The sequence below is a fragment of the Corylus avellana genome, chromosome 8, assembly GCF_965113065.1.
Source record: "Corylus avellana chromosome 8, dhCorAvel1.hap1.2, whole genome shotgun sequence".
Taxonomy (NCBI): domain Eukaryota; kingdom Viridiplantae; phylum Streptophyta; class Magnoliopsida; order Fagales; family Betulaceae; genus Corylus; species Corylus avellana.
In genome coordinates this window covers 3,403,412-3,429,141 of record NC_142497.1, presented here as the reverse complement: position 1 = coordinate 3,429,141, position 25,730 = coordinate 3,403,412, and the positions used below count along the sequence as shown (strand labels likewise).

Below are 25,730 nucleotides of genomic sequence, written 5' to 3'. Positions count from 1 at the left end.
AAAGTTAGGGGATAGTCTTCACCCACAAATAATGCAATACCTTATGAGGAAACATGGCATGGGTAATAAGATCAAATGCAAAATTATCTGAATTGCTAGGCTACAAATACAAATGAATCTTATCCCCAAAAAAGCACATAAATAAGTAATTATTATAATGAATAAACGAAATAAAGATCAAACATTGGAATTGTAAGGCACAGGCAAAAAACAGCAACAAAAACGATAACACACAATAAGTAACTGGTTATTCCCATTCAAAAACATAAATGAAATCGTAAATATCTCATTATTTCAGATAATCTAACGTCATGTTTCTCATTCTCCTACAAGAACATTTCTAGGCCATTACTCCCCACTTCTTTCTAAGTCAACTTGACAAGTTAAAGCTGTCTTCCATACTAGACTTCTTAAGGGGCACTGAGCAGAGACACCTTTAAAGGCTTGTAATATGTACTCAAAGAAGCAGCTACCTCTTGTAGCAGTCAATCCTAATTTGATTCTACAGGAGATCATCTCTCCCTTTCTCTCCTTTCTAATTTATTCTTTTCTTTCTGCTTTTTCTTCTTCTTTATTTTTGTACAGCAACCTTTTGCCTTTTGAGTCAGGCAATAGCCCATACGAAATAAGAACATTGGGCCCCTCTAGTGGCAGTCCAGTTACCACACCCAAAGAAGCAGCTCCCAAGCTTTGGTCCTGGTTTTCCAACCATTCGTTTGCTACTTTTCACCCCACAATAGCACATGCATTGCTCTTTATTGGGATCAACCTGGGTTGGGTGGAACTATATAAAAGGTAGTGTTGGGTACTTAACCCCAAATGATTCCTGGGCAAAGCCAGATTGACGATCCGAGAACTGCTGCATTGCCAAGGAGCAATCTGCAGACTGACAGGTCAGTGAGTCGGTTATTGTAAACCTAAATCCACGGCGCATTAGATCAGCGAGCAGACGTGCAGTGTTTTTAGCATCATCTAGGCCACAATGAGCACGGCCTTCCCACACTAGGCCAGCCAGCTGGACAGCTTCTTTTAGGTTACATTTGGCTGCACCAAATACCTCTTGAAATGGGACCTTAAGGTTGATCCATCTTTAGCAATAATGCAAACAAGGAAATATTAAATTATCAGCTGCCACGGTGAAATTGTACATATCTAAGAATTTGATGCAGGATATCATAATTTCGTGATTATGTAAATCGGTAAAAAATACAGCGTGAGAGATAAACAAGGGTGAGACATCAAATTTGGCATACTCCTTCCTCACTATTTTACTATAATACCTATATTTTAATGGTTAAAACAAAAAGGAAAATAGAATCTTTGGGGCCAGGGAACAACATGAAACTCGCTTCCTTAATACTTTTTAGGATGTCCTCATGGACCTCATATAAGTAACATCTTTCAAAAAGTCGAGTATTGATACTTTATTATCTTCTCACTCCCTTACTATTTCAGAAAACTAATGAAGAAAATCATTGAATCTAGTGCCACCCTTGGGCGCTTATGTGAAAATGACATATTCTTCCTTCTCCATATCGTGCCATCTCAGATCAAGATACTAAAATTGGAGTAGAGGCAGTACAATAGTATAAAAATAGTTTAGAAGTATATCTTAAAGAATTTTTCTTTCAACTATATCAACAGAAGTTTTGTGTTCCTGTAAAGATAAAATATTTAAGAAGCATGATTTCTCCCATCAACAAAGCATAAGAGTAAAAAGTTGTGGTATTCCTTGTCATTAGTTTTCTTGTCTCCTACAAAATTACTGAAGAGATCATTTCAGAAAACAATATAATCAAGATGAAAACATTTTCTCAGTGAACATTTTAACATCCCATTATTTATTTATTTATTTTTGGATAAGTAATATCCCATGAAATTTAACCATAAAAATTGAATTTCCCACACAATGAAATGAGTCCAGTGGTTTTTAAAATATTGAAGTCATTGCTTCTTCTTCAACGCTTAAGAAAGATGAGAAAGCGCAGGTTATCAACAATTTTGGCAAGTTATCACTTTAGTTATTAGGAGAGATTCCATTTCACCACCAACTTGTTTTAAATAATGCTGTATACCCATTACGTAGTGAGTTATTACAATGAGAAGCTAAAATTATCCAAAAGAAAAGAGTTCAGGTTAATCTTCCAAAATGTAAATGAGCTACCTGTTGAAATATGGTGGTTTCTGGATCCTCTTAAGTTGGCACTCATATTCCAACATTACCTGACAATCCCAATTTGACCATGTCACCACGGCAAATTTGGTATTTTTGATCCCTTTCTCTTCAAGCCACTTATCATGCATGAGTAGAGCTTCACTCAGAAGAACACCTTTGTCCACCTGGAAACACCAACTCAGTGAGAAAATTGACAAGCTTCACGTCTTTAGTCAGGAGTGAAAGAGAGAGAGAGAGTAAAGAAGTAGCAACAAATACATTCTACTAGTACTTCTCTCCCAACACCTCCTTCTAAATTCTGATACAGCATGACACACCATTCTCGTCATAAAAGAAAACTTGAGCTTGATTTTCCATTCATTGAGGTATGCTCCATTGTAAAATAGCTTCATTTGCATATCTTACCATATGTTGTTAGGTTTTTTAATGGTGAACAATTACACATAGGCAAATAGTCACATCATAGCCAATAATTTATTGACACGTGTACATATAATTAAGTTAGCACTAGTTAACTTTGTCACTTCATTTTTTTTTTAAAAGTAACATCATTTAAAAAATGACACATAAGGGGAAAATTGCCAATAATAATAATAAAAAAAAAAAGGTGGTGGGGCTTGGGGGTGGCCGAACCACCCCAGTGGCCTAAAGCCAAACTAGGGGTGGTTTGGCCACCCCCAACCACCTCTTTCTTTTTTCTATCATTTTTACATTTTTTCTTGGATTTTTTTTCCTGATATGGCATTTTTTAAATGACTGGCAAAGTGAATTGGTGATGACTCAATGATATGTGCATGTGTTGATAAATTGCTAGCTATAATAACATGGCCATCAGCTTACATGTCTTTGTTCACAATTAAAAAACCTAAAGGCAAGTGTACGAAGGAGGTTATTTGACAATGGAGCATACCTCAATGAATTATTTAATAAAATTTAGACCTTAAAGAGTGATTTGATAAAAGGTTAAACCCTAGGGACCTCTACAATATTTTTCCCAATATTTTTTTTCTTTTTGCTTTACATGGTGGCAATGTTAAACAATCCATCACCAACTTCTGCAACAAAAATGTTTCTATTTTGGACCTCTTCCATCCAAAACTTTGGGAATTTTAATGCCTACACTTCTTCCAAAATGATTTTAATTGAATAATAAATGAGATCTGCACCATCCAATATAAGTGAATAATGAATCAAACTCAGTTGAGATTCTGAATCATCAATTTTAGCATTTGAGACTTCTTGAATAAAATCTTAAAGCTTTTCAACTAATTGTGCCTAAAACACTCTACCACACAGTCCATTGATCATATTAAATTCTTTTCAAAGGATAAGAACTTGCTTTGGCCTAAAGTGTAATGAAAGATAAGGTGCAGGATCTGCAGGCTAGGTTGGTGAAGATAACCATCAGTTAGGCCTGAACCCTTCTTTTTCTAAAGCTACCTTACAAATTAACATTCCTATTAGGATTTGTTTTTAGCAAGTGAAGCAAGTTTCCTTTGATTGAGACAAAAAAGAAATAGGAAGAAAGCTCGTGTGATTAAATCTAAGCATACCTGGGTTTGTTGGATGCCAGTAAGCTCCCTGCAGAAATCAGTTAGAAGTTGATTGTATGTAGGTCGCACATATATTTGAAAACAATCTTCCACTTGGCCAGTCATACTGTTTACTAATACAGATGGAAACTCAATAATCTCTTGAGGGTGAGGCTTCTTCTCCTTGTCGCAGGTTGCCTCAAAGTCAATTACCACAAAATATTGGAACTCTTGAAATTGAAAATCCGGTTGGTAACTTTGTGATAACATCCTGAAGGGCACAGATCCAAATCCATCATCCATAGGAAAATTGTGCTCATACTTCATGGGATAAAAATAGCTTTCAAGTGCGTACAACTGGTTCTGTTGTGCTTTCTGAATGTTGGGATGAAAAGCAGGCCAAACATAAAAATCTTGTTGGTGCATTGGTCTATAATAACCTTCATTTGAAGGCACAAAGGACGGGCTGCTGAATGAGCTGTCAGGTTCCACCAAACTACCTCCTGAGTAGCTACTAATTTCATCTTTAGACTTGGGGAAATTTCCCACAGAATTCCTGTTATATTGCTGATTGTGATGTACCTTGCTCTTGAGGCATCTCGTGTATGCCTCCGAGTACTTTTGCATTGTTTCTGCTACAAAAGGTACAACTAATCAAATAACACTTCAATAAGACATTAAATAAATGAAAAGGTGTCAATAATATTCATATTAAGATAATCCAAGTGCAGGTGTATAACAATAGTAAACTTTATTTTTTTCACAATCAAAACTCCAATCTTGATATAATTCAATGTGAGTAATGAAAAATATGGTAAATGAATAAATGGTGTAGTAAGGAAAAAATTTACAAAAGATCAAGCATTGTTATATGAACAAGAAAGATATATGGTAGTAATGAAAGATGTTGTGATATTGGCATATCCCAATTTCTTGTTTAAGGTTGATCCCAATTAGTTGATATCAAATACAATTGAACATTATGTCCCCTGTAATCACAACATATGCCGCTCCTCATAATCCTAAATTAGCAATCATATATCTCAGAGAATTGATTATTATAACCCTCCTTTATATAAATCATGATGCTAGATACTAGTATTTCCATTATAATTGGCTTCAGTCCCCCTAACCAATAAGAAAAACTTAAATGTAAAGTCAGATTTTTGTAAACCTCCCTCACTTCTCCTGAAATTCTGTGAAAGGAATATAAAGCAACAATATATATCTAAAACAAAATACTAGACACCATTATTGCCAACTCCTTCTCTCTCGGATCTGGCCAAGGGTAGGGCTGACGTATGTTAGACATGTACGTATGGTTGCTGCAAGTTGAATTTTCAATCATAGCAATTTTCTAATCAGCACATTTCTTGATTGAAAAGATTGATATGGCAACAGGAGGAAGCAACTTTATTAGATCATTTAACAAGAGTCACCTCGTTGCCATGCCTAACAAATTGACATGTCAACATATGGTCCTCATTATCACTATAAAAAAAATCCAGTTGATCCATGAGGAACTTCAAAGGAATACTAAATCAGAAACTTGCTAACTCCTATAAAATTAATCTCTAGCTATCATGATCCAAGAAGTACCACTCACATCTACATTATTATCCTAAAATGACTAATCAGTGTTGCAATTGAAGCTTCCTAGTCCCTATAATCACTTCAACAATACAATCTCACAAAACCAATATAAAACTTAGCACTCATGCAACACCTTCACAATTCACCGACCCAATGTTCATAACCTACTTTAATGACTCAAGGAAAGTGCTAGCTGCATTTGCACCATCACTCCAAAATGACTAATCAAATTACATTTAGAGCTCCTTAGAATCGCTTATAAAGTCTAGTTTCACCTAGTAAGGAATCAATGTGGGACTTAACACGCATGAGTTCCTTTATAATCCACCAATTCCATGTGGGAAATACATCTTCCCAATGTAGGACTAACTTTTTGGGGTGTTGCATTCTCCTCCACTCAAATCCATGGTGTCCAATGATCCTCTCTTGTAACCTTTTCCCGCATTTGATTAGAAAAAATAAAAATAAAAAATCCATGGTGTCCTCGTTAAGGCTCATATCATGCAGTGCTTGGTGTTACTAAGTTGCTCTAATACCATTCATAACAACTCAGAGAAAGTATTAGTTACATCTGCGCTATTACTTCAAATAACTAATCAAGTTACATTTACAGCTCACTATAATCACTTATAAAGTTCAGTCTTACCTAGTAAAGAACCAATATGACACTTAAAGGTTCCTTTATAATCTACCCACTTCATGTGGCTGACTGAATTACAATCTCATAAATCAGTCTTGGTCAATCATTTTTTAAAATCCTAGATTCAAAAAGATTATCCAAACAATAGCAATTCTAGTTACACACTTTTACACCATCTATATTTACAACTTCACGGGCCCATCAAGTCAAACTTATAAAGCATCCCAAACCATGAAAAAAAAACAAAGAAAGAAATCACAAAAACTATAATAGAAAATCAAAATCTACCGACAAAAAAATTGTTTATACTTGTGAAATAGAATGCTAATCAGAAAACCAAGTCTTTTGTACTTCATAACATCATTGGACCTCACACTTCAAACCAAAGCCTAATTTTGAAAGAGAAACAAGGGAACTAATTTCATTAACATGGCAATTTCAACTTCAATCCATTGTTGGACTTTCAGTTTAGCAGGAGCTAAATCATAATATATCGTCTTAAGAACCAAAACCTTTTTAATTTTCTTCTCCAATGCTCCATTGTTTTGTAATTGCAGCATTGCAACTCAAATTGAGAACAAGCCACTAGTTTTATTAAACTACACAACACGAAAAAACTCCACTTGGGCCCACAATGCCTGACCAGATTATACCAATAGTTGAACCACAAATATAAATCAAAAGGGTAGAGAAAGAAAACAAATTTATCCAACACCCACTTTTCCAATCACAATATAGACCATAAATATCAAAGTAATATGAAATTATCAACCTTTTTTTATCCCAATAACACTATATTACAAAGCATGACCCCAGCCAGAGAGAGAAACAGAAAAAAGACAGAAAACATCAAACTGGCTGAATAAAACACAAAAAAAGATGCAATAATCAGGCAAAAACAGATCTCCCTTCCAAAACTTTCCAACAAACTAAAACCAACCCATCAAAAAACGAAAACAATTGAACTTCAACACACGGATAATAATGACAATAGAAAGAATCAATATTCACAATGCAAGAGAAAGGGCTCTTTGTAAAGTTCGTGTTTTTTACTTACATATTGCTAATTGCTGAGAGGAAGACAAGGAAAACAAGGATTGTTCATGCGAACAGTTATGCTGTAGTTTTATTGATGAGCACTTTTATAGTGAGAAGAGAAGAGAGTAAATTGGAAGAAAGGTATATTAATGACAGATGAAGGAAAGAGTATAGTAGACCCCACGGCAGTGACGTATTTGATACTACGAATTCCTAAAGGAAAGTCCTACACGAGTAATCGCTGTCGTACTTTTAAGGAAAAGTGCACACGCGGCGGGTAGTGGTCGCGTGCAAAGCACAGCGTAGCTTGTGAGGATTGTTGGTTGTGGACTTGTGGTTCAATCCCCAGCATATGCTATAATCTTTATTATAGTATTAGCCATTGGGTTTTAAGAGAAAAAAAAAAAAAGAAATTAAAATTAAAAATTAAAAAAAAATAAATTGGGGTATGTGTTGTTTAGTAATCCTACTTACCATTTTTTTTTTTTAAAAAAAAATTCTTAACGTTGATGTGCCATTTAAAATTACCATTAGATTTATAATGGTTTGATATTGGATTTTAATCCAATCACAATTTTAAAAATTACGTCAATTTTTAGTCAAAAAATAAAACAAATTGATGGTATATAGCGTTCTACACGGCAATTAGCAAATAAGGTGAGAGAGCATAGGTAAGACTTATTTGTTGAAATAAATTTTGAATTGCTCAACAAATTTTCTGGATAGGTGGATCTCATATATGCTCTTACATTAATCACCCTAAATTGGACATAATTGTTGTGGATTTCAATCGGCATTGACTCTTGATTTGAAAAAGGTTTGATATGATATAAAGTTGATAAATATTTTTAGTGGGATTTATATTTGAGATTTTTTAAAATTTTTTTTTTTAGGGTTTACTAAAAAAAAAAATTTATGCAAAAAGTGCTCTTTGTTTTAAAATAAATACTAAGATGCCTATTTTGTATGGCCACTCTTAACAAAAGAGAGGGGTGATAAGGTTGTCACCTTAGGGTGACCGAGTGGCTACTTTTGTCCGACAGATATGGTTATGCTGCCATTTCTCTATTTTTATCGTAGTCAGGTACCAAATGATACAAACATTTGGTATAACTCACTCTTCAAAATTGACTTGCAATGTGAGAGTACCCAATAATTTATATACACATGATTAAGAGCCAAGACCTTAGATTACAAGAACTACAATGACTTGATATCACCCTACAATGACTTAATTTATATACACATGATTAAGAGCCAAGACCTTAGATTACAAGAAAATCTAAACCTTTTTACAAACAAGATATTTGATATCACCCTTTAAATAGAAAAACTACAATGACTTAAATTGGAATAGGACTTGTGCAACCACTTGGAGATAAAACTCCTAAAAGAAAGATAACTAATAACAGCACCAACTCTACAACTTTGAGATGATTTCCTACTAAAACAAAGATAACTACTACAATACTAACTTAAAAATAAATAATTTATCATTGTTCATAAAAAAATAGAAAGAAAATACTTGGAATACCTTACTTATATTATATGAGTAATGTTACACACATTCTTATTTTTTCACTCACACTCTCATACACCCTTTAGCGGCTCTCACTCTCACAATTTGTTCAAAATCTAATAATATTATATTATAAATCCAATAGTAAGAGTGAGTACCACGAAACAATATATGCGAATATATGTAGCATAATTCATATTATATTGTCAATTTATCTTTTGGATTCTTCTTTCTCCTTTGTTAATTTGAGATGAAGTTGAACCAAGTAGAAAGCTATCTTTTTTTTTTGTCCACAAGCTACCTTTTCCTTCATCTTTTTTCTTTGGTTGACTAATGGGGCAGCTCACCTTCACCTAATGTAATAGTGTGGATCAAATAACTGGTGGCAACTAGGCACCATTGACCTTGGGGTCCTTGCTACCATCCAAACTTATTTTCTATGCCCATACCATCATAATTTCAAATTTTAATATGTATAAGGACAAAAATTTGAAAGAAATTTCATCCAATCTAATTGAATAAGTGCTAAGTGTCAGTATTTCCAGCAGATAAGCTAAAGAGCTCATAATAGCTACATTTAGCTATTTTGAGTTTTTTTTTTTTTTTTTTTTTTGTCTCCAACAGATTAGCTCCAGAGTAGTTAAAGGGGACATTTTGCTACGACAAATAACACCATTTTGCTATTCACTGTAGCACACTAGATGATTATTTTATTATTTCTCAATGATTACTTTTTATTGTTTAATTTTTAGTGTCAAGGATTACTTTTTATTCTCAATAAAAATAGTGTTAAAAATAATATTTAAAGAAAGCAGAGAATTGAATAAATAATCTGTTAGAGTTTGTATTAAAAAACTAGCAGCTAAAATACAAAAAGGTAAATTTTGAGTAGTTAAAATGCATATTATTGCTGAAAATGCCGTGTTTTCTTTAATATTTTAACAGTCATTTATTGTCATTACATTATTCTAGGAATCCAAACATTATTTTTTGAGAAACCCTAAGATTTTGAAAGACACTTGTTGTTTATTAGTGTAGATTGAAGAAATTTTTTGTCAATTTGTTAAATTGCTCAAAATATTTATTTATTTATTAAAAAAATTCCTAATGGTTTGGGCTGTTTGGCAGCCAAGTCATGGGTCCGCGGACCTACACGGTCATGTGGGTGTAAACAGGGGCGGAACGAGACATTGAAGTGTGGAGGAACATAACTGAAAAAAGTTTAAAATTTAAGGGTAATTTTAAAATCTTGGGGGGACTTATTACATAAAAAGCATGAAATTTAGGGGTAAATTTAAAATTTTGGTTACCTAGTTCCGTCCCTGGGTGTAAATGAATTTATAGGTTATAATTTACACTAAAATTTAAAGTTTAAGGCTATAATTACAAAATCACTTATAATTTGAAGGTGTAAATGAAGTTTTTTTTCCAATTTAATATTATTTAAAAAATATTGAGATAATAAATAAATTGATGCAAATCACCATTAAATATAAAGCCACGTCATTTTTGAATATATATATATATATATATATATATATATTATCTGCATGTGATCCAGGCTCTTGCCAGACATTTGTAGAGTTCAGTCACTACGAGACTCATGGAGTCGACCTTCAATATCGGACACCTTCTCCATCTCCTCTTGCTAGTCCTTCTTCTTTTGACCTTTTCTCCCGTTTCTGAATCAAACCAGGTGCGCATCTGTTCATTTCTCTCCTACCCAGTTGAAAACTAGCTTCTCTTTTTTCTGTCACGATCTTATTGCTCGGTTAATAGTTGAGTTCCGTTTGGTTGCCGAGAAAACTAACGAAAAGAAAAGAAAAGAACTTGCTCTCTTTTGATCTTACGGGTTTGATTAGTTTTTACTTGTTTTAGTTTCTTTAAAGTGAAGTACTGCTCGAGTCAACTGTGCTTTATATCGTGTAGAAATAAGGTCGATTATGCAAATTAGTTATATTCAATCAACAATCAGAAAAAAGATTGTGTTTTTTCTTTCTTAATTTTTTTAATTTCTTAATTTGTTTCAGTTTTGTGATGCTGGGGCTGGGTATGGGGAACCGGCATGTGGGATTTCGTCGTCGTCATCCCCGTCGAAGATATTAATAAAGGGGGGAACTGTTGTGAATGCTCATAAACAAGAGGTTGCTGATGTTTATGTGGAGGATGGGATCATTGTTGCTGTGAAGCCCAACATCAAGGTTTTTTTTTGTTCCCAATTGTAATATAGGTGAATTCACTTTATAATTTGTTCTTGAATTAGTATAAATTGGTTTTGATTTATGATATTTGTTAACTGATGAGAAACTATTGGTGTCAGTGGTGGAACTGGACCATATAATAGTGCTAAAGGACTGCTGAAAAGATTGAAGAAAATACGGGTTATATCTTTTATTTATATGTGGATAGAATTTTACCTGGGTATTTTGTATATTGGCTTGCAATTCCCATAATATTACAAAATTTATAAATTAAATACCATAAATGGGATTCCTATCTTATTATTCCTTCACCTCTCTATCATCACCTTTTTTTTTTTTTTTTTTTTTTTTTCAAAGAATCAAAATCATCTGTATATAATTGAATTTTCAACTTACTACTTATTTTTTGTATTTTTTTGTATATATATATTTTTTTAATTTACATAGCTACATTCTGATATTAGGGACTTTGAGCCCATTAGGTGTTGGCAAGTCGGATGAAAACAGTGCTATTCAAAGTGGGTCTAACTTCTCATAATTCATTTGTGAGTAGAGACAGATCTCAGAGTCAGTATTTGTTACTAATGACTGTCTAGATAGTATTAGATTCAAGATTGAGGCATTGTTGGCAACTTTGATATCAAGAAGGTGTCAACTGGTTCAGATGACCTTTTGAATTGGTGCCCAATTGATTTCCAGATTAGGAAGAGTTCTTTTTTGATCCCCTCTCCACAGGGTAAGTTAATGTTGGCATAGGTGGCTGATACATTGCATGAGAAATCCTACTGGCTACTTTAGCCAGCCATGCCTAGGTATTTGAAACTAGCACCATACTTGTGGAACCACAGTTTGGTATAAAATAAAATGAAGAATTCATCCTTCATGGGTTGTGGAAAGATTTCTACAAAAACGAAGTATTTCTGGCTCACTATAGTTCTAGGTTTCCAGCAAATTAAGGTTTCAAGCTACCATTCATTGTACAACTCATTGCTTTTCCATTTGCAAGCACATTGCTAAAATTTGATATTACACTATCTCTGTTCCACAAGATGATTTGTTTTCCTTTTTAGATGTTTCAAAAAAGATGGAAGTTTTCAAAAATGAAAGTATTTATCCATTAACCTTGTAACTGTTAAATTTGAAACTCCCTTATTGGCACATCTAAGTGCATCTATCGTACAGAATAATGTTTATTGGAATGAATATCTTATGATAAATTATGTTACATCCATATACACTCTTCTGTTTGTTCTGATTCTTAGGCCCTTTCATTATTTTGGTCTGCTGTTTACTCTTCATGTTTCCATTTTTAATTCTTTTTTGATGCTTTCTATTATTTGATTTAGTCTGACTCATTTGATGGGCTTTGGCAGGTTGGCGATCATGTTACTGTGCTTGACGCCACTGGAAAGTTTGTCATGCCAGGTTAGTTTTCATATTACAACTATAGGATAGATTACTGCAAGTGTTTTCATTCTCTCGACTTTTGGAAGGAAAAAATGGAGTATGGTGAGAACATTTGGAACACTCAAGTAGACTATTAGTATTAGTTCTTTTAATGCCATTTACAGTGTCAGCATCAAGCATCAATTCTGCAATTTAGATTGTGGATACAGACTGTATCTTCTTCATTGTGTCTATTATGAACCTGACATACGGATATGAAATAGTAGACTTCATACTAAATAGGCTGCTAAGTACCCAATGTCCTTTCTTCCATATCTTATGAAGTTGGATGAATAGTATCTGGTGTTGCTTGTTTCTTGCATGGTATGCCACCTTCAACTGTGTTATGCACATAACATGTTAGGATAGCTCCTGCTTTTAACCTCCAGTCCATTTGCATTCATCTTCTCAAACACGAGAGTTATTATTAATAATCATAACCTGTTGATTTGCTGGGTTTCCAGTCCAGTCAGCCTGCTTTGTCCATTTCTGTTTCCAACACCGGTTAGTAATTAGGAAGATCTGATTCTTATTCTACGACTACATTTTTGTGACCTCAACAGGTGGAATTGATCCTCACACACACCTATCTTTTGAGTTTATGAGTACTGAGACAGTAGATGACTTCTTCAGTGGTCAGGCTGCAGCATTAGCTGGTGGAACGACAATGCACATTGACTTTGTTATACCAGTTGATGGGAGTTTAACAGCAGGTTTTGAAGCCTATGAGAAAAAGGCAAAGAAATCTTGCATGGATTATGGTTTCCATATGGCAGTTACAAAATGGGATGAAGTTGTTTCAAAAGAAATGGAAATCATGGTTAAGGAGAAAGGTTGGTTTTCTATTTTTGCAGTTTGTCTTGTACGGAGATCTTCTTACATGGACCTTGGTGAATGCTCATATGGAATTTATTTATGTTTTTATGTGTATGCCAACTCATAGGTATAAACTCTTTCAAGTTCTTCTTGGCCTACAAGGGGGCACTTATGATTAATGATGAGCTTCTATTAGAAGGATTTAAAAAGTGCAAGTCCCTTGGTGCTTTAGCTATGGTCCATGCAGAAAATGGAGATGCTGTGTACGAAGGACAGAAAAGAATGATAGAACTTGGAATTACTGGTCCAGGGGGACATGCTCTTTCAAGACCGGCGTTGGTAACCTTCAGAAATATATTTCCTAATCAAATTGCTTTTTTTAGACTACGTTATTCTACATTATATAAACAGATCCAAAATCCTAGGCAACAGCAATCACCATTTCTTTGTTTCACTAATGAGATAAAAGATATATTTATTTTCTGTTCGTCATAAAATTCATGATGCCTCTTTCTTTTGATTCTTTTTTTTTTTTTTTTACCTTCTTCTAGTTACTTATATTAATAATAGAGCCATTTCATTAAAAGATGACTCTAGTATTGTTTCATTTTGGATATTTATTTTTGCCTTTTATTTGGAGAAATTGAAGCAAGCATCCCAAATCCCCCCTCCCCAAAAAAATGTATTCTCCTTTCTGAGAATATGAAAGTGGTTAACTGTTGTTGCTTTCTTCTTTTTGGTAAAGTTGGCGATCAAGTTCTGGTTGAGAGTTGTACATTGGCTTAATTTTAAACAGTTTTCCATTTTCACATTCAAAACCAGTTAGCAAAGACCAGTGAAGGCTGAGATGTCTAATAGTGAAGTTCAAATGGTACTCCTAAGATGAAATTAGTTGATCCAGATTCATCTTGGAAGTGACTCTCATCTATTATCCTTTTCAAGGTTACTAGGGCAGACGCGTAAAGGTGTAGTTCAAACAATATTTCCAAGATGAAACCACTGGCTCAGAAAGACTATATATTCTGAACCTTTTTTTGAAGGTGCAGGGACTGATGGATACAAAATTTTCTTCACTCGTATTGCTGTAAATAACCTTTCTTTGAAGATAAACTGCTGTTTGTTAATCTGTGAGCACTTTAATATGCTCCTCAAGGGAATCATTAATAATTTTAATTTAACATCAGTACTAAGAGCAGGATTACTGCTTGTACTTACCTCCTTGTCCAGGTTCAAGTGCTTATTGAGAATAGTCTTAAGACATCCTTTTAGTGGTAAATATTGTTAAATTATCACTTATCTCAAAAACTTAAGTTGATAGGAAATGATGAATTTAATCATTTAATTTATATTCTAGTACTCTCTCTTACGTGTGAGCTTAAACTCCCTCTTAATAAGTAAGGCTCAACACTTTGAATATTTAATTGAAATGGGAGGTGAATGATGGAGACAATGTTCGAACTCAGGACCTTTGCTTTTGTACAATGTTAAATTATTACTTATCTCAAAAGCTTAAGTTTATAGGAAATGATGAATTTAATTATTTAATTTATATTTTAACAAATATTAACCCATTTCAGTAAAAGATATATTGCAATGCTCTGGTGAGACTAATGACTAAAGCAGTAGATCTGTTCTTTTAATTTTGGTTGTTTCAGTAAAAATTCATTCCATGAATATCATTGAAGAAATGCTCCATGTATGATTTGACTTTAATGCCCATACAGCTGGAAGGAGAGGCAACATCTCGAGCAATCCGTTTGGCAGGTTTTGTGAATACTCCTCTCTATGTAGTTCATGTAATGAGCATCGATGCTGTGGAAGAAATAGCTAGAGCTCGGAAAAAAGGTTTGGAACTCTCTAATCTTCTAAATTTCTGTTTGATTTGGCAAAATTTATTTGACTGTAGCATTGATTTACTTTTACAGAGTATCATGTTATTGAACAGTAAAATCTGCACCTTTTCATTTGAAATTGGCTTTACTTTTTCTGGGGGAAGAATATAATGTCTTTTTTTGCACCTCTTAGTAATATATGGAACAGGTGGGAGAAAAGGTTAGATGCTTATATCAATTATAAAGGTTGGCTTGGACATTTATAATACAGTTGAAATGGCAAGAAACAACCAATATGATTAGGATGATCTTTTACAATTATTTGATCCTTTTCTTTTGAAGATATGTGGGATATGATTTTCTAGATTTGATTTCCATTTATTGTATTTCCATATTAGATAGTATTCTTCCTCTTTATAAACGAAGTAATTGTATCAAGAAAAAAAAAACATATTCACTGTATATTCTTCCTTCTTTCTCTAATTTTCCTTCTTCTATCTCAACTTTCTACTTCACTTTTATATATACATGGTAATATTAAATATCAATATGCAAGAGAAGATTGGCCCCCCTGGTAAGGAAGAGAGGAAAAAGGTGCTGTCAGGCGTAACTGATTCAGTTAGAGCAAGGGGAATGTCTAGTCTGAGTATGTGCATTGGAACTCTTTGTTTGATGTTCTGGGTTCCTCTATTATCAACTGCTGTTTTGTCAGGCAGTGGGAGTAGAGACAAGATAAGGTTGTTGATATTAGATGTAGTCTGTCTTAAGAATAGTTTTCTTCGATGAGAGATAAGCTTGTTACATGATATTAATGCAGTTTCCAAAAACTAAACTTCAGTGATTTTAAAATCACTAGATGCTGTAATTCCTTCTCTTAGCAGCCTAGTTAGGGGTTTTTTGCCATCCTACATCTTTGTTGGCTTGTATTTTTTTCCATTGCAGCTTGTTGGTTGCATAAAAAGGCCCTAGTATTGATGAAAGAACACCCATAGTTGTCACATCAGTGGGTGAGTTTCTCTAGAAGAAGCCATGTGTCATCTTTACTGATGCTACTGGCTTGATTTCAGCCATATGGCTGCTTGTGCTAGCCTACTTTTAAATATTTCTTCTTAGAACATATTGATTTTACCCCCTTAAGTTGGACCACCACCTTATAGCATGTTCTCACCAGAGGTTCATTTGTTGTTCTACGCCCCACTATCTCATTTGATCAATCCCTTTTTCTGTTGTTAAGGTGGAGAATTGAACCAAAAATTATATTTCTTAATCAATAAACGAATTCCATTTGAAACGAAAACTTTAGGCTAAATCACTGCAATTTAGGACTTGTTGAAAGGACGTCAATTTGAATCCAGGCTTCTAGAATTTAAAGGATGCTTGTACTAGCCAACTTCAAAAAGCTATTCAGCTTTAATGACATCCTCATAAGGACAAGTTGAAATGGGTGGAGATTTTTAGGGTTTACTCTAGGATTTGGCTAGAAGGAGGGGATGAGAAGGGAGGAAATTAAATTAAGAGTTATACTCCTCCTTGACCAAAAGATCCATCTCTTTTACTTGATTGGTGCTACATCCACCCTCTCAAGAATTTCTTCAGTTTTTGTTCTTTCTTTCTTTTGTTACCAGTAATCCTCATCTCAACTACACTCATTTGTGGACATGGTTTTTTAGTTGGCCAATATCTGTATCATATTTTATATGTAGCCATATAGCAGTGCTATAAGTTTCTCCTTTCAACTATATAGGTTTTATATTATCTCACAGTAATTTAGATGTTCTCCTCTTCATTTACTCTTTCTCAATTTCATGGATAAGATTCCCTTCAATCTTCCCTTGACAACTTTTTTTTTAAGGATAAGTACGGCCCTTAATGAAAAATTGATCTGAGACCCCAAAAAATGAATTTCATAGGATGTGACTGTAAGTTTCATGTTGGCACTCACACACCAGAACCATCCTCCTCAATGCACTTTAAAAGCTACGAGCAAAAAGGGCTAAAGTTGAAAGAAATGAGAAAAAAATACACACATAGACAGTGGATATTGACACACACAAAGACGAAGAGAAATATGATATGTGGGTGATTAAGAGCCCAAGAATTGTTTTCTTTCCAATCTTAGCTGGTTGATTTGGTTCGTGCATGATCTTCAAGTTTTCAGCTTTCATTATTGAAACTCATAACTTTATGCTGGTCTCCTGATTCCAATGTTATTTTACTTTTGTTGGTTTACTGTTTGGAGAAGATAAAGTATTCATTTTCAAACTGCAGGTCAGAGGGTTATTGGAGAGCCAGTAGCTGCTGGGTTAGCCCTTGATGATTCTGGGATTTGGGATCCTGACTTCGTCACTGCAGCAAAGCAAGAACCCACACTCCTTTCATTTTATTTTGTTTTGTTTTTTAGCCTTTTCTATAATTACTGTCAGTTTTAAACTTTCAAACATTATGATCGTCTCATGTTTCAGGTATGTCATGAGTCCTCCTATTAGAGCATCTGGACATGACAAGGCCCTCCAAGCTGCCCTTTCAACAGGAGTTCTGCAGGTTTCTACCTCATCATTAAAGAACATAGTGCAAACACAACAGCAGGGACCTTAAGACACAAGAGAACCTTTTGATCTCTAGAAGTTTATGATTTATATGCAATTTTAGAAAGGCTTATCCACGACTTGAGTTTAATAAAGAATGGTCTCTACATGCAGTCTTCAAAATTCTGGCTTATAACTATGTGCCACAAGCAAATTATATTGCCTCAGATTCAGAATACTTCCTCTTAACTTTCAGTTCATGCAGATCTTTAAATTTGTTTCTCAGGATACTCTTACATTTTGCAGCTTGTTGGCACGGATCATTGTTCCTTTAATTCTACACAGAAAGCTCTAGGGATCGATGATTTCCGGAAAATTCCAAATGGTGTCAATGGTAATCACAAAATTGGTCCCTTATATTTCTGAACTCACATATACTCCTAGTGATTATGTGGGTCCAATTTATCCTATTCAACTTTCTAATACTTCTAGATGTGGCAATTGGGAATCTTTAGGTATTGAGGAGAGAATGCATTTGGTATGGGATATAATGGTGGTAAGCTGCAATTAGATTTCTTGCTCATTTCCTCAAATAAATGGATTCAATTAGAATCTACTCTAGAAGTTCCTCCTTTTCTCAGATTCATTTATTCATGCAGGAATCTGGCCAAATTTCTGTCACTGATTACGTTCGGGTAACAAGCACAGAATGGTATGCTATTGGTCTGACTATTTAGACAACATAGGATCTCTTTGTGATTTTATCTTTAGCTTTTTGGGATAAGAAAAACTAAGAAGAGTATAATGTTTTTAAATCTAATACCTATTAAGCTGTCTGTTGTTTGATCTCACTATCTGCAATTTTTTCAGTGCTAGAATCTTTAATATTTATCCAAGAAAAGGAGCAATTTCTCCTGGATCTGATGCAGATATAATCATACTCAACCCAAACGCAACTGTCGAAATAACTGCAAAGTCCCACCATGCTAGATCAGATACAAATGTTTATGAAGGAAGGAGAGGAAAGGTAATTTTTTATCTATAGCATACTCAAAATTCTGCAAAATTTTTAAAATAATCTTGAAATGGCTATAATATGACCTTTTCAATTGATTGTACCCCATAAAGGATCCTTTTTGTGGTGTATTTGGAATGAAAGAAATGCTAAATGTTTTGAAAATTCCACTAGGACCATAGAGGAATTGACTCATTTCTTCTTCTGTACTCTTTACTCTTGGACGGCCGCTTGGCTAGCTCCTTTAGTGATTAGTTTCTCTGATTTTCTTTTTCATTTCTCTCCCTCCTAGGTGCTCTCTGTTTATACTTCCCATGTATATGGGTTGCGCCCTTTTGCGCTCTTTTATACCATCATTATTTATCAAAAAAAAAAAGGATCCTTTATAGATCCCATGTTATTTAATGGGTTATCAAATGAAAGTAACCACCAACTTTTCTAGTCAAGTGGTGTTTTCCATCTTTATAGGTGGGAGGTCTTGGGCTATCCTGTAAATGGTGGAGATTGTGGGGTTTAGAGATTATTCTATTATTTGGTCGAAAGAAATAGCTTTTAGAATTCCCCACAGCCATTTTAATGCAACGTAAGGAACCCAAACTATTCATGATCAGTTACCACTAGATATAGGGATTTTTTTCTTTTCTTTCTGAGCAATACAGGAAGCAGGGAAAGGGATGCCACTAGATAACTCTTCTGTTTTACATATTTCTGTATTTTCATGAATACTGGTATAATTGTTGATTATTTTATGGTTTATAACCATATCCATGTATCTTTATTTTAACTTTCTAACGCAGAAACATTACAGCAAAGCTATGCCATTCCATTTTTCAACAATTAATACTATAAATAAAATAATGCCTATGCATTTGATACTTTGAAATTAAATTTTAAACACCTCAATTTGATATTTATTCCTGTCAACCATAAAATTCATCTACTCTTCAAACTTTATTTATTATTTCTTACAACCCCAACTATCTTTTCTCCGCACATTTTTCTATGCTGTATGTTTTGCTCTCCCTTGAGAGCCTCGCTTTGATCACCATTAACTCATCCATATCTGCCGAATTTTTAAATATTCAGTCTTCTCTCTCTCTGAGAGCATGAACATTCATATATCCTATTAAACTTTGTCATTTTGTGTTATGTTTTAAAAGTTCATATTTTGTTCTTTCAGGGAAAGGTTGAAGTGACAATTGCTGGAGGAAGAATTGTTTGGGAAAATGATGAACTGAAAGTTGTTCGTGGTTCTGGAAAGTATGTAGAACTGCCACCATTCAGTTATCTGTATGATGGAATTGACAAGGCAGAAGCTAAGTACCTATCTTCCCTCCAAGCTCCAGTAAAGCGATTTAAATCCACAGCTTAAATTGTAGTTGCTATCACTGTTAATATCTTATCTCTACCTAGAAGGAAAATAATGCACAACTCTCCAGTATATAGGGTTTTGAGTTTGTATACAAAGAAAAATAAATGAGGTCATGCTACTGTCATCACCTCACTGTGTAAAACATATGGGGATCATCTTTCTGTCAATTAATGGAACTCTAATATGACTTTTTTCTAATTATGTTATAGTCCGATTTCATTTCTTTATTTTACTTGTACCTCAATAACTAAAAGCTGGACAAACTCACATTATAACATAGTAAATACTAAATAGAATAGCATATGTGGTACACTTAAAAGATTTTGCAGAATCAATAAGCCAAAAGAGAGATAGATTACACAGAAGCTTTGGTTATGCTTCTTTTGATGAACATGTTTCATCTATAAATTTACAGGCCAGACTTCAAAATTTAGCATAATCATGCAAGATGATTGAAAATGAGGAGTGGCTTGATCTTAGGAAATCAAGGCTTAATGCAGCAATTGATGTAGGTCAGAATCTTCTTTTTCCTCTGCATGGCATAGACATAGAATGATTAGAAAGAAGAATGTGAGGATTGTATTAGTACCATTCTTCCTCTTTCTAAAACCACAACTCATTTCTTGTTAGGGCATACTCTACCATGTAATGATCCATGTGCGTTGACCAAGGGGATATGGACCAAAACAAGATGAGTATGGCATTAGCCCCAAGTGAGGAAAACAGAGTAAATTTGGGAGACTAGGAAGGAACAAACATTTTATAACAAAGAGTTTGTAAAATGGAGGCTCACCATAATCGAATCATCTTGATGCTGAGCCGCATTGATTAACTCTGTTTCGTGCTCGTGCTCGTGCCCGAGGCTGGCTCGCTTGAAGTCACTCAAATCTGTTTTGTGCTGCTTCCTATTAGCTCGAGCTCGAGAAAATACCATGGAATAGTCTGTAGCTCCTGCAGCCTTATGATCCCACCCTCCAAATTGAGGAACAGACATCCAACCATTTTTCTGTACATGTAGAATATCTAAGTGGTTAATATATGTCATCTAAGAAACTCATGTGTTCAACAAAATATCAATGAGAATCACATTGATATTTTGTAAACACTAAGAAATTCTTCCTTCAAAACAAGTTATATGCCATCTTGAGATTGGATTGGTCAATATCCCTTGGTCAACGCACATTGACCAATGCAAGCTCAAAATGTTTTGGCTCCTTAATCAAGAAGAAATGTTCCTCCAGCTAAATATTGTTTGTCTAGAAGTTAAATTTCAAGAAATTCAGATACTGATATTGAGCAGGAAACTGGCTTTAAGTGCAGCATTAGAAGAAGGTTCTTCACAGTAAGACAGGACACTCAAATAAAACTATGGAAGTAGTCTAGAAGGCAAGGGAGCCCACATGGAAAATAAAACAGCTGCAAAAGCAACTCATTTTGAATGGTTTAACTCTTACCAGAGACAAATGAAAATTTATGTGCTCACCATGATAGTTATCATATAACTATCACATAAATCTTTGATATTTACTAGCAGAAAAAATCAAGTTCCTTTCTCTATTTGTGCTCTTGCATAGCCAAAAAAGATAAGAAAAAGAAAAAGAAAAACATATGTGTGCTTTGATCAGTATGTCATTTTGCTTTTTTCTTTTTCAAATTGGCAAGTAAGAATTTTGTTTCAACCTTGTAACAAAAGTACTTTTTTTTTTGGGGTGCTATTTTTTTTTTTTTAATTTTTTTTTTTTCTAATTTAGAGCAAAAGCAAAATAGAATATTAGTCTCACCTCATGCATTGAGAAAGAGATGGTAAGCATGATTATGCCTTTTGTAATGGAGTGGCTGCATGAAAAATTGATTATTCGAGTCGTTGCCCAAAATAAAAATGAAAATTGTATAAATAGGGTAAAAAAAAGGAAAACTCTCAAAAACAGAGAGCAAAAACTGTTGACATGTTTGCATAATGAGGAACTTTTCATGAATATTGAGTAGTGAAGTTGATATCTGCAGGTATTTTGTTCAACAAAAAAATGAAGGATGTGTTAAGAAAAGAAACACATTGACTTTTCCATACAGATAAAGTTACAGTAAACCTTAAATTCATCAAAAAAACAATTAATGCTTGTTGAAAAGGTTGCAACAAGGCATTCAGACAAAGGGAAGATGTATATGTTCTTATGACTTTTGAAGATTGTTGGGCTTACCTCCTTCAGGTTTTCCATTTTGCCCAGAGGAGAAGATGGGATTTGCACAAAAGGATTGTGGTGCATTATAAGTTTCACAATATAATTTATATATGTCTCCATTTGAGAAGCATTTGGAAGTTGCTCTGCCACATGGCATGGTTTAGTTGGACAGTGAGTAGGGCAATTCCATTTCTAGCCGTTTACATATATCGTGCATGGTGGCAATAACAGAATTAACGCGAACTCTGTTGGAAACTCAGGATAGGTACACGATATGAGAGACAGAGAGATATCTTAGGCAAAAAATCTGCATGGCCAATGGTTTATGGAGTTGCATGAGATTCAGTTAGATGATGTGTGTTTTTTTTTTTTTTTTTTTTTTTTTTTTTTTAATTGGGAAAAATCTTTGATCGCCCAAAGTATTTTGTTTAGGAATATGTTTGAAAAAAAAAAAATGACAGTTTAAAAGTGTAGAAATATTTACTTTTTGCATGGTAGGTACAGACGTGTGGTTTGAAAATGTAGAAAAAATTAACGTCTTGAAATTGCTAAATTAGACAGACACTTAATAAAGAGTGTGTCACCCCAAGGACCCGTTTGAAAATGTAGAAAATTTAATGTCCCTTATTGTAGCCTTGTTGCCCGACAAGACCAGGCCATCCAAACTATTGTCTGTTGGTTTACCAATTTCAAAACGTGTTGTTTAATAAAATAACAACTTCAAAATGCGATTATTGGAAACATGAACTTTAAAAGAGCAGTTAAGCGTTTGGTTTAAAATCTTACATTTTTAAAAGCGCACCCTTGCCTGCTCTTTGACATATTTTCAAATCTAAAAGTATATATATGGCTCACATATTTATTAGTAGTACATGTTTAACCTCCAAAGATGCGTGTTGGTATATGGATCACTACAGTGACTTCAAGTTGCTTTTTAGAGAGGACTTTCATTTGCAAAAGAGATAGAAAATGTCAGAAGCCCATCAGGCCTGGAGGATTAGAGGCAGAGACGGAGGGAGGGGGGAGGACAGAGGTGGCCATCGTCCCCCCCAAAATAAGGAAAAAAAATATTATAAGTAAGAAAAATAATAAAAAAATTAAAAAAAGTAAAAAAAGTAAAGTTAAAGTTTTAATTTTAGTTATTTGTCCCCTTCAAAAAAAAAAAAAAAAAAAAAAAATTGGCCCTATTTTTAATTTTGTTGGCTCATACCCACTAAGTTTTTTTATTTTTGGCCCTTACTTTCAAATGTCCACTTTTTTTGGCTCTTACGATAGTCTTTAGTTCATAAAAAACAACAAAAATAATTTTTTTTGATAAAAAAAATTCTAAAGAACCGAAAAAAAAAAAAAAAATTTGGCTGGCCCCCTCCCATAAAATTTCCTGGCTCCGTCCCTGACTAGAGGGACTATGACGCCGAGCACTAGCAGCAGCTTCCTAACTATTTTCCCTCAATTTAAGGAATTAAACTATTTTTTGATTCCCTATAAAAACGCACTTCACAATAGGTTCTCTTATTTTTCTCTATATGAATTAAATACAATTTATTTTTATTATTGTAACTAATGAGAGAGGAGAGAGAATTGTTGGGATATGTGAAGGAGAGAGGAGAGAGAATCAGTTTTAGGGCTTTTGATGTATTTTGTGATTTTTTTGAAATTTTTCTTAAACAGTTAAACGTAGGGAAGATAATGGCCTATAGGGAGTCTAATACAAGTACTCTAAGTCAGTAAGAAGCGAGAGGGAGAGCACTTTCTAGACTCTAGTAGGGAGAGTATTAGTGATAGAGCATGTAGAATATTCGAATTATTTACCTTATGCTTGTCATTTGACTATTTATATACATCTATGCACCTTCTAGCGTCTTCGTGGAGAGATCATGGCCCGGCTACTGGATTGGGTTGCCTTTGATGGTCCCAAACTTGCTAGGTCTGGGCTGCTTTGTTTGGGTCGTTCAACGAGACAAAGTTGTAAAAAGCAAAAAAATCAGCTAATGACTCGATATGTTAATGCATTTTACGGGTATTTTTTGTATTTGAGTTGAAAAAAAATGCTATGATGTGACATTAAGTTGAAAATTGTTTTTGAGTTGTTAAAAATATTATGTGTTTGAGTTGTTTGTTAATGTTTTTGTTTTGAAAAGAAAGAAAACGAAAGGTAAAAAGTAAACATTTTAACAAACGAAACTGAATGAATGTATGGAAAATTGTTTGGTGCATTCTCTTGATCAACCTAATCTTGTCTACTCCAATTTGTATGAGACCCTTGAAAAAACTATAAACAATACCAACATTTTGAGGCCTATTTTAAGTAAAATATTTTTAACTTTACTATCCTACTAGTGAGGGGTAGTCAACTTCCGCTCGCCATACAAAGACAATCAGCCGCCCCTACTTGAAGAGGCAGCTGACCCTCAAAGGGTTGTCTTTCTTCATAGTGGAGTAGCTGATTGTCCTCATTAGGGTTATGCAAAATAACCGCCTACCAATTGCTGGCCGAGTATCAACCGAGAGCTAGCCAACACCTACCGACACCGCTTAATTGATGGTCGGTAGGCAGTTGACTTTTTATATTTCTGACAAACTCGGTTTGATAGACAGAATAACATTTTTTAATCGAACTGACTTTACCGACCAACTTTTCCATTTATTTGCTTATCGACATTACCGAACTGACATTACCAACTGTCACCATAATCATGTTGGTAACAAAAAAATAAAGTTGACGGAAAAGTCGGTGAAAATTCCGACTTTACCAACCATGATAGTGAGAAATACGAAAATTTTATTTTCGTAACCAAATTATCCAACCACCAACCTTAATCCTCGTAGAGAGGAGGTCCCTCTTTTATTTATTTATTTTTTAAAGAGTAAAATTGTAAATTCAGAATAGGTTATATAGACTAGCACGAGATACAGTGGACAGATTTGTCGGCTTATATTTGTATATAAATAAATATAGAAATATGGAGACATCCAAATAAGTTTCGAATTCTCGCCAAAACTTTCTCGGCATCCAAACATGGCGACAATCAGCCTGAGGAAGGCAAACACGCGGCTTCCGCCGGAGGTGAACCGTGTGCTGTACGTGCGGAACCTGCCGTTCAACATATCGAGCGAGGAGATGTACGACATCTTCGGGAAGTACGGGGCAATACGGCAGATCCGGGTGGGGACGAGCAAGGACACGCGCGGCACGGCCTTCGTGGTATACGAGGACATATACGACGCCAAGACCGCTGTCGACCACCTCTCCGGCTTCAACGTGGCCAACCGCTACCTCATCGTGCTCTACTACCAGCAGGCCAAGATGAGCAAGAAGTTCGACCACAAGAAGAAGGAGGACGAGATCACCAAGCTCCAGGAGAAGTACGGCCTCTCGAAAGATAAGTAGTAGATTAGACCATGAATGTCTCAAAGCGACGTCGTCTTTGGTTTTTCTAAATCTAGGGTTTGTTTCTGTATGTATACGATTTATCTGACGTTTGAGACTGATTAGATTATATGACAATGATCCTTTTTAGCTGTTATTTTTCTCTTGGTTTCTCTGATTTTTGTGCGATACGTGGAATTGATTGGATGCGATTGCCGTGATAAATTTTAAATTTATTACTTCTAATTTTTCTTTTCCTATTTTTAACTCAAATTAGGGAAATTCTAGTCGCAGAGTTATGTGGTGGAACCGAATGCGGCGATTAGATGAATCATATAATTTTTTCTTCTGAATACTCTTTGAAGTTTTCGTGGTTGAATATGGTGAACTTGCTATGCACAAAGTTGTTAGTATCAATCCTTTGATTGAATTGTTTGGTGCAATTTGTGTGATTAATTTTTAGGATTTCTTTGGT

At 34.4% G+C, this 25,730-nt stretch overlaps 3 protein-coding genes and 1 pseudogene across 3 annotated transcripts; 2 read left to right on the top strand and 2 right to left on the bottom strand.

The window, feature by feature from the left end:
* Positions 1-604: 604 nt before the first annotated feature.
* On the bottom strand, positions 605-4,335 carry LOC132163876 (uncharacterized; annotated as a pseudogene).
* A 5,726-nt stretch (positions 4,336-10,061) lies between these two features.
* PYD2 (pyrimidine 2) lies at positions 10,062-19,906 on the top strand. Its single transcript, XM_059573571.2, has 13 exons — positions 10,062-10,194; positions 10,529-10,699; positions 12,073-12,124; positions 12,709-12,978; positions 13,089-13,300; positions 14,686-14,806; positions 17,062-17,149; positions 17,256-17,334; positions 17,625-17,712; positions 17,834-17,874; positions 17,978-18,030; positions 18,189-18,345; positions 19,514-19,906. Exons 1-13 carry the CDS (start codon positions 10,102-10,104, stop codon positions 19,703-19,705), a joined length of 1,617 nt encoding a protein of 538 aa, XP_059429554.2. The 5' UTR covers positions 10,062-10,101; the 3' UTR covers positions 19,706-19,906.
* A 94-nt stretch (positions 19,907-20,000) lies between these two features.
* LOC132163324 (RPM1-interacting protein 4 (RIN4) family protein) lies at positions 20,001-21,943 on the bottom strand. Its single transcript, XM_059573572.1, has 3 exons — positions 21,904-21,943; positions 20,499-20,711; positions 20,001-20,237 (listed from the first exon to the last, which is right to left on the bottom strand). The coding sequence occupies exons 1-3, from the start codon at positions 21,919-21,921 to the stop codon at positions 20,190-20,192; spliced, it is 279 nt and encodes a 92-aa protein (XP_059429555.1). The 5' UTR covers positions 21,922-21,943; the 3' UTR covers positions 20,001-20,189.
* Positions 21,944-24,808: 2,865 nt separating this feature from the next.
* On the top strand, positions 24,809-25,412 carry LOC132164329 (RNA-binding (RRM/RBD/RNP motifs) family protein). Its single transcript, XM_059574822.2, has one exon. It carries the CDS (start codon positions 24,905-24,907, stop codon positions 25,274-25,276), a length of 372 nt encoding a protein of 123 aa, XP_059430805.1. The 5' UTR covers positions 24,809-24,904; the 3' UTR covers positions 25,277-25,412.
* Positions 25,413-25,730: the final 318 nt, after the last annotated feature.

Coding starts and splice junctions, on each gene's coding strand:
- PYD2 (XM_059573571.2), top strand. CDS start 10,102: ATGGAGTCGACCTTCAATATCGGACACCTTCTCCATCTCCTCTTGCTA. Junction 10,195..10,528: donor CCGTTTCTGAATCAAACCAG/GTGCGCATCTGT, acceptor AATTTGTTTCAG/TTTTGTGATGCTGGGGCTGG. Junction 17,335..17,624: donor TTTCAACAGGAGTTCTGCAG/GTTTCTACCTCA, acceptor TACATTTTGCAG/CTTGTTGGCACGGATCATTG.
- LOC132163324 (XM_059573572.1), bottom strand. Junction 20,238..20,498: donor ATCAAGATGATTCGATTATG/GTGAGCCTCCAT, acceptor TATGCCATGCAG/AGGAAAAAGAAGATTCTGAC.
- LOC132164329 (XM_059574822.2), top strand. CDS start 24,905: ATGGCGACAATCAGCCTGAGGAAGGCAAACACGCGGCTTCCGCCGGAG.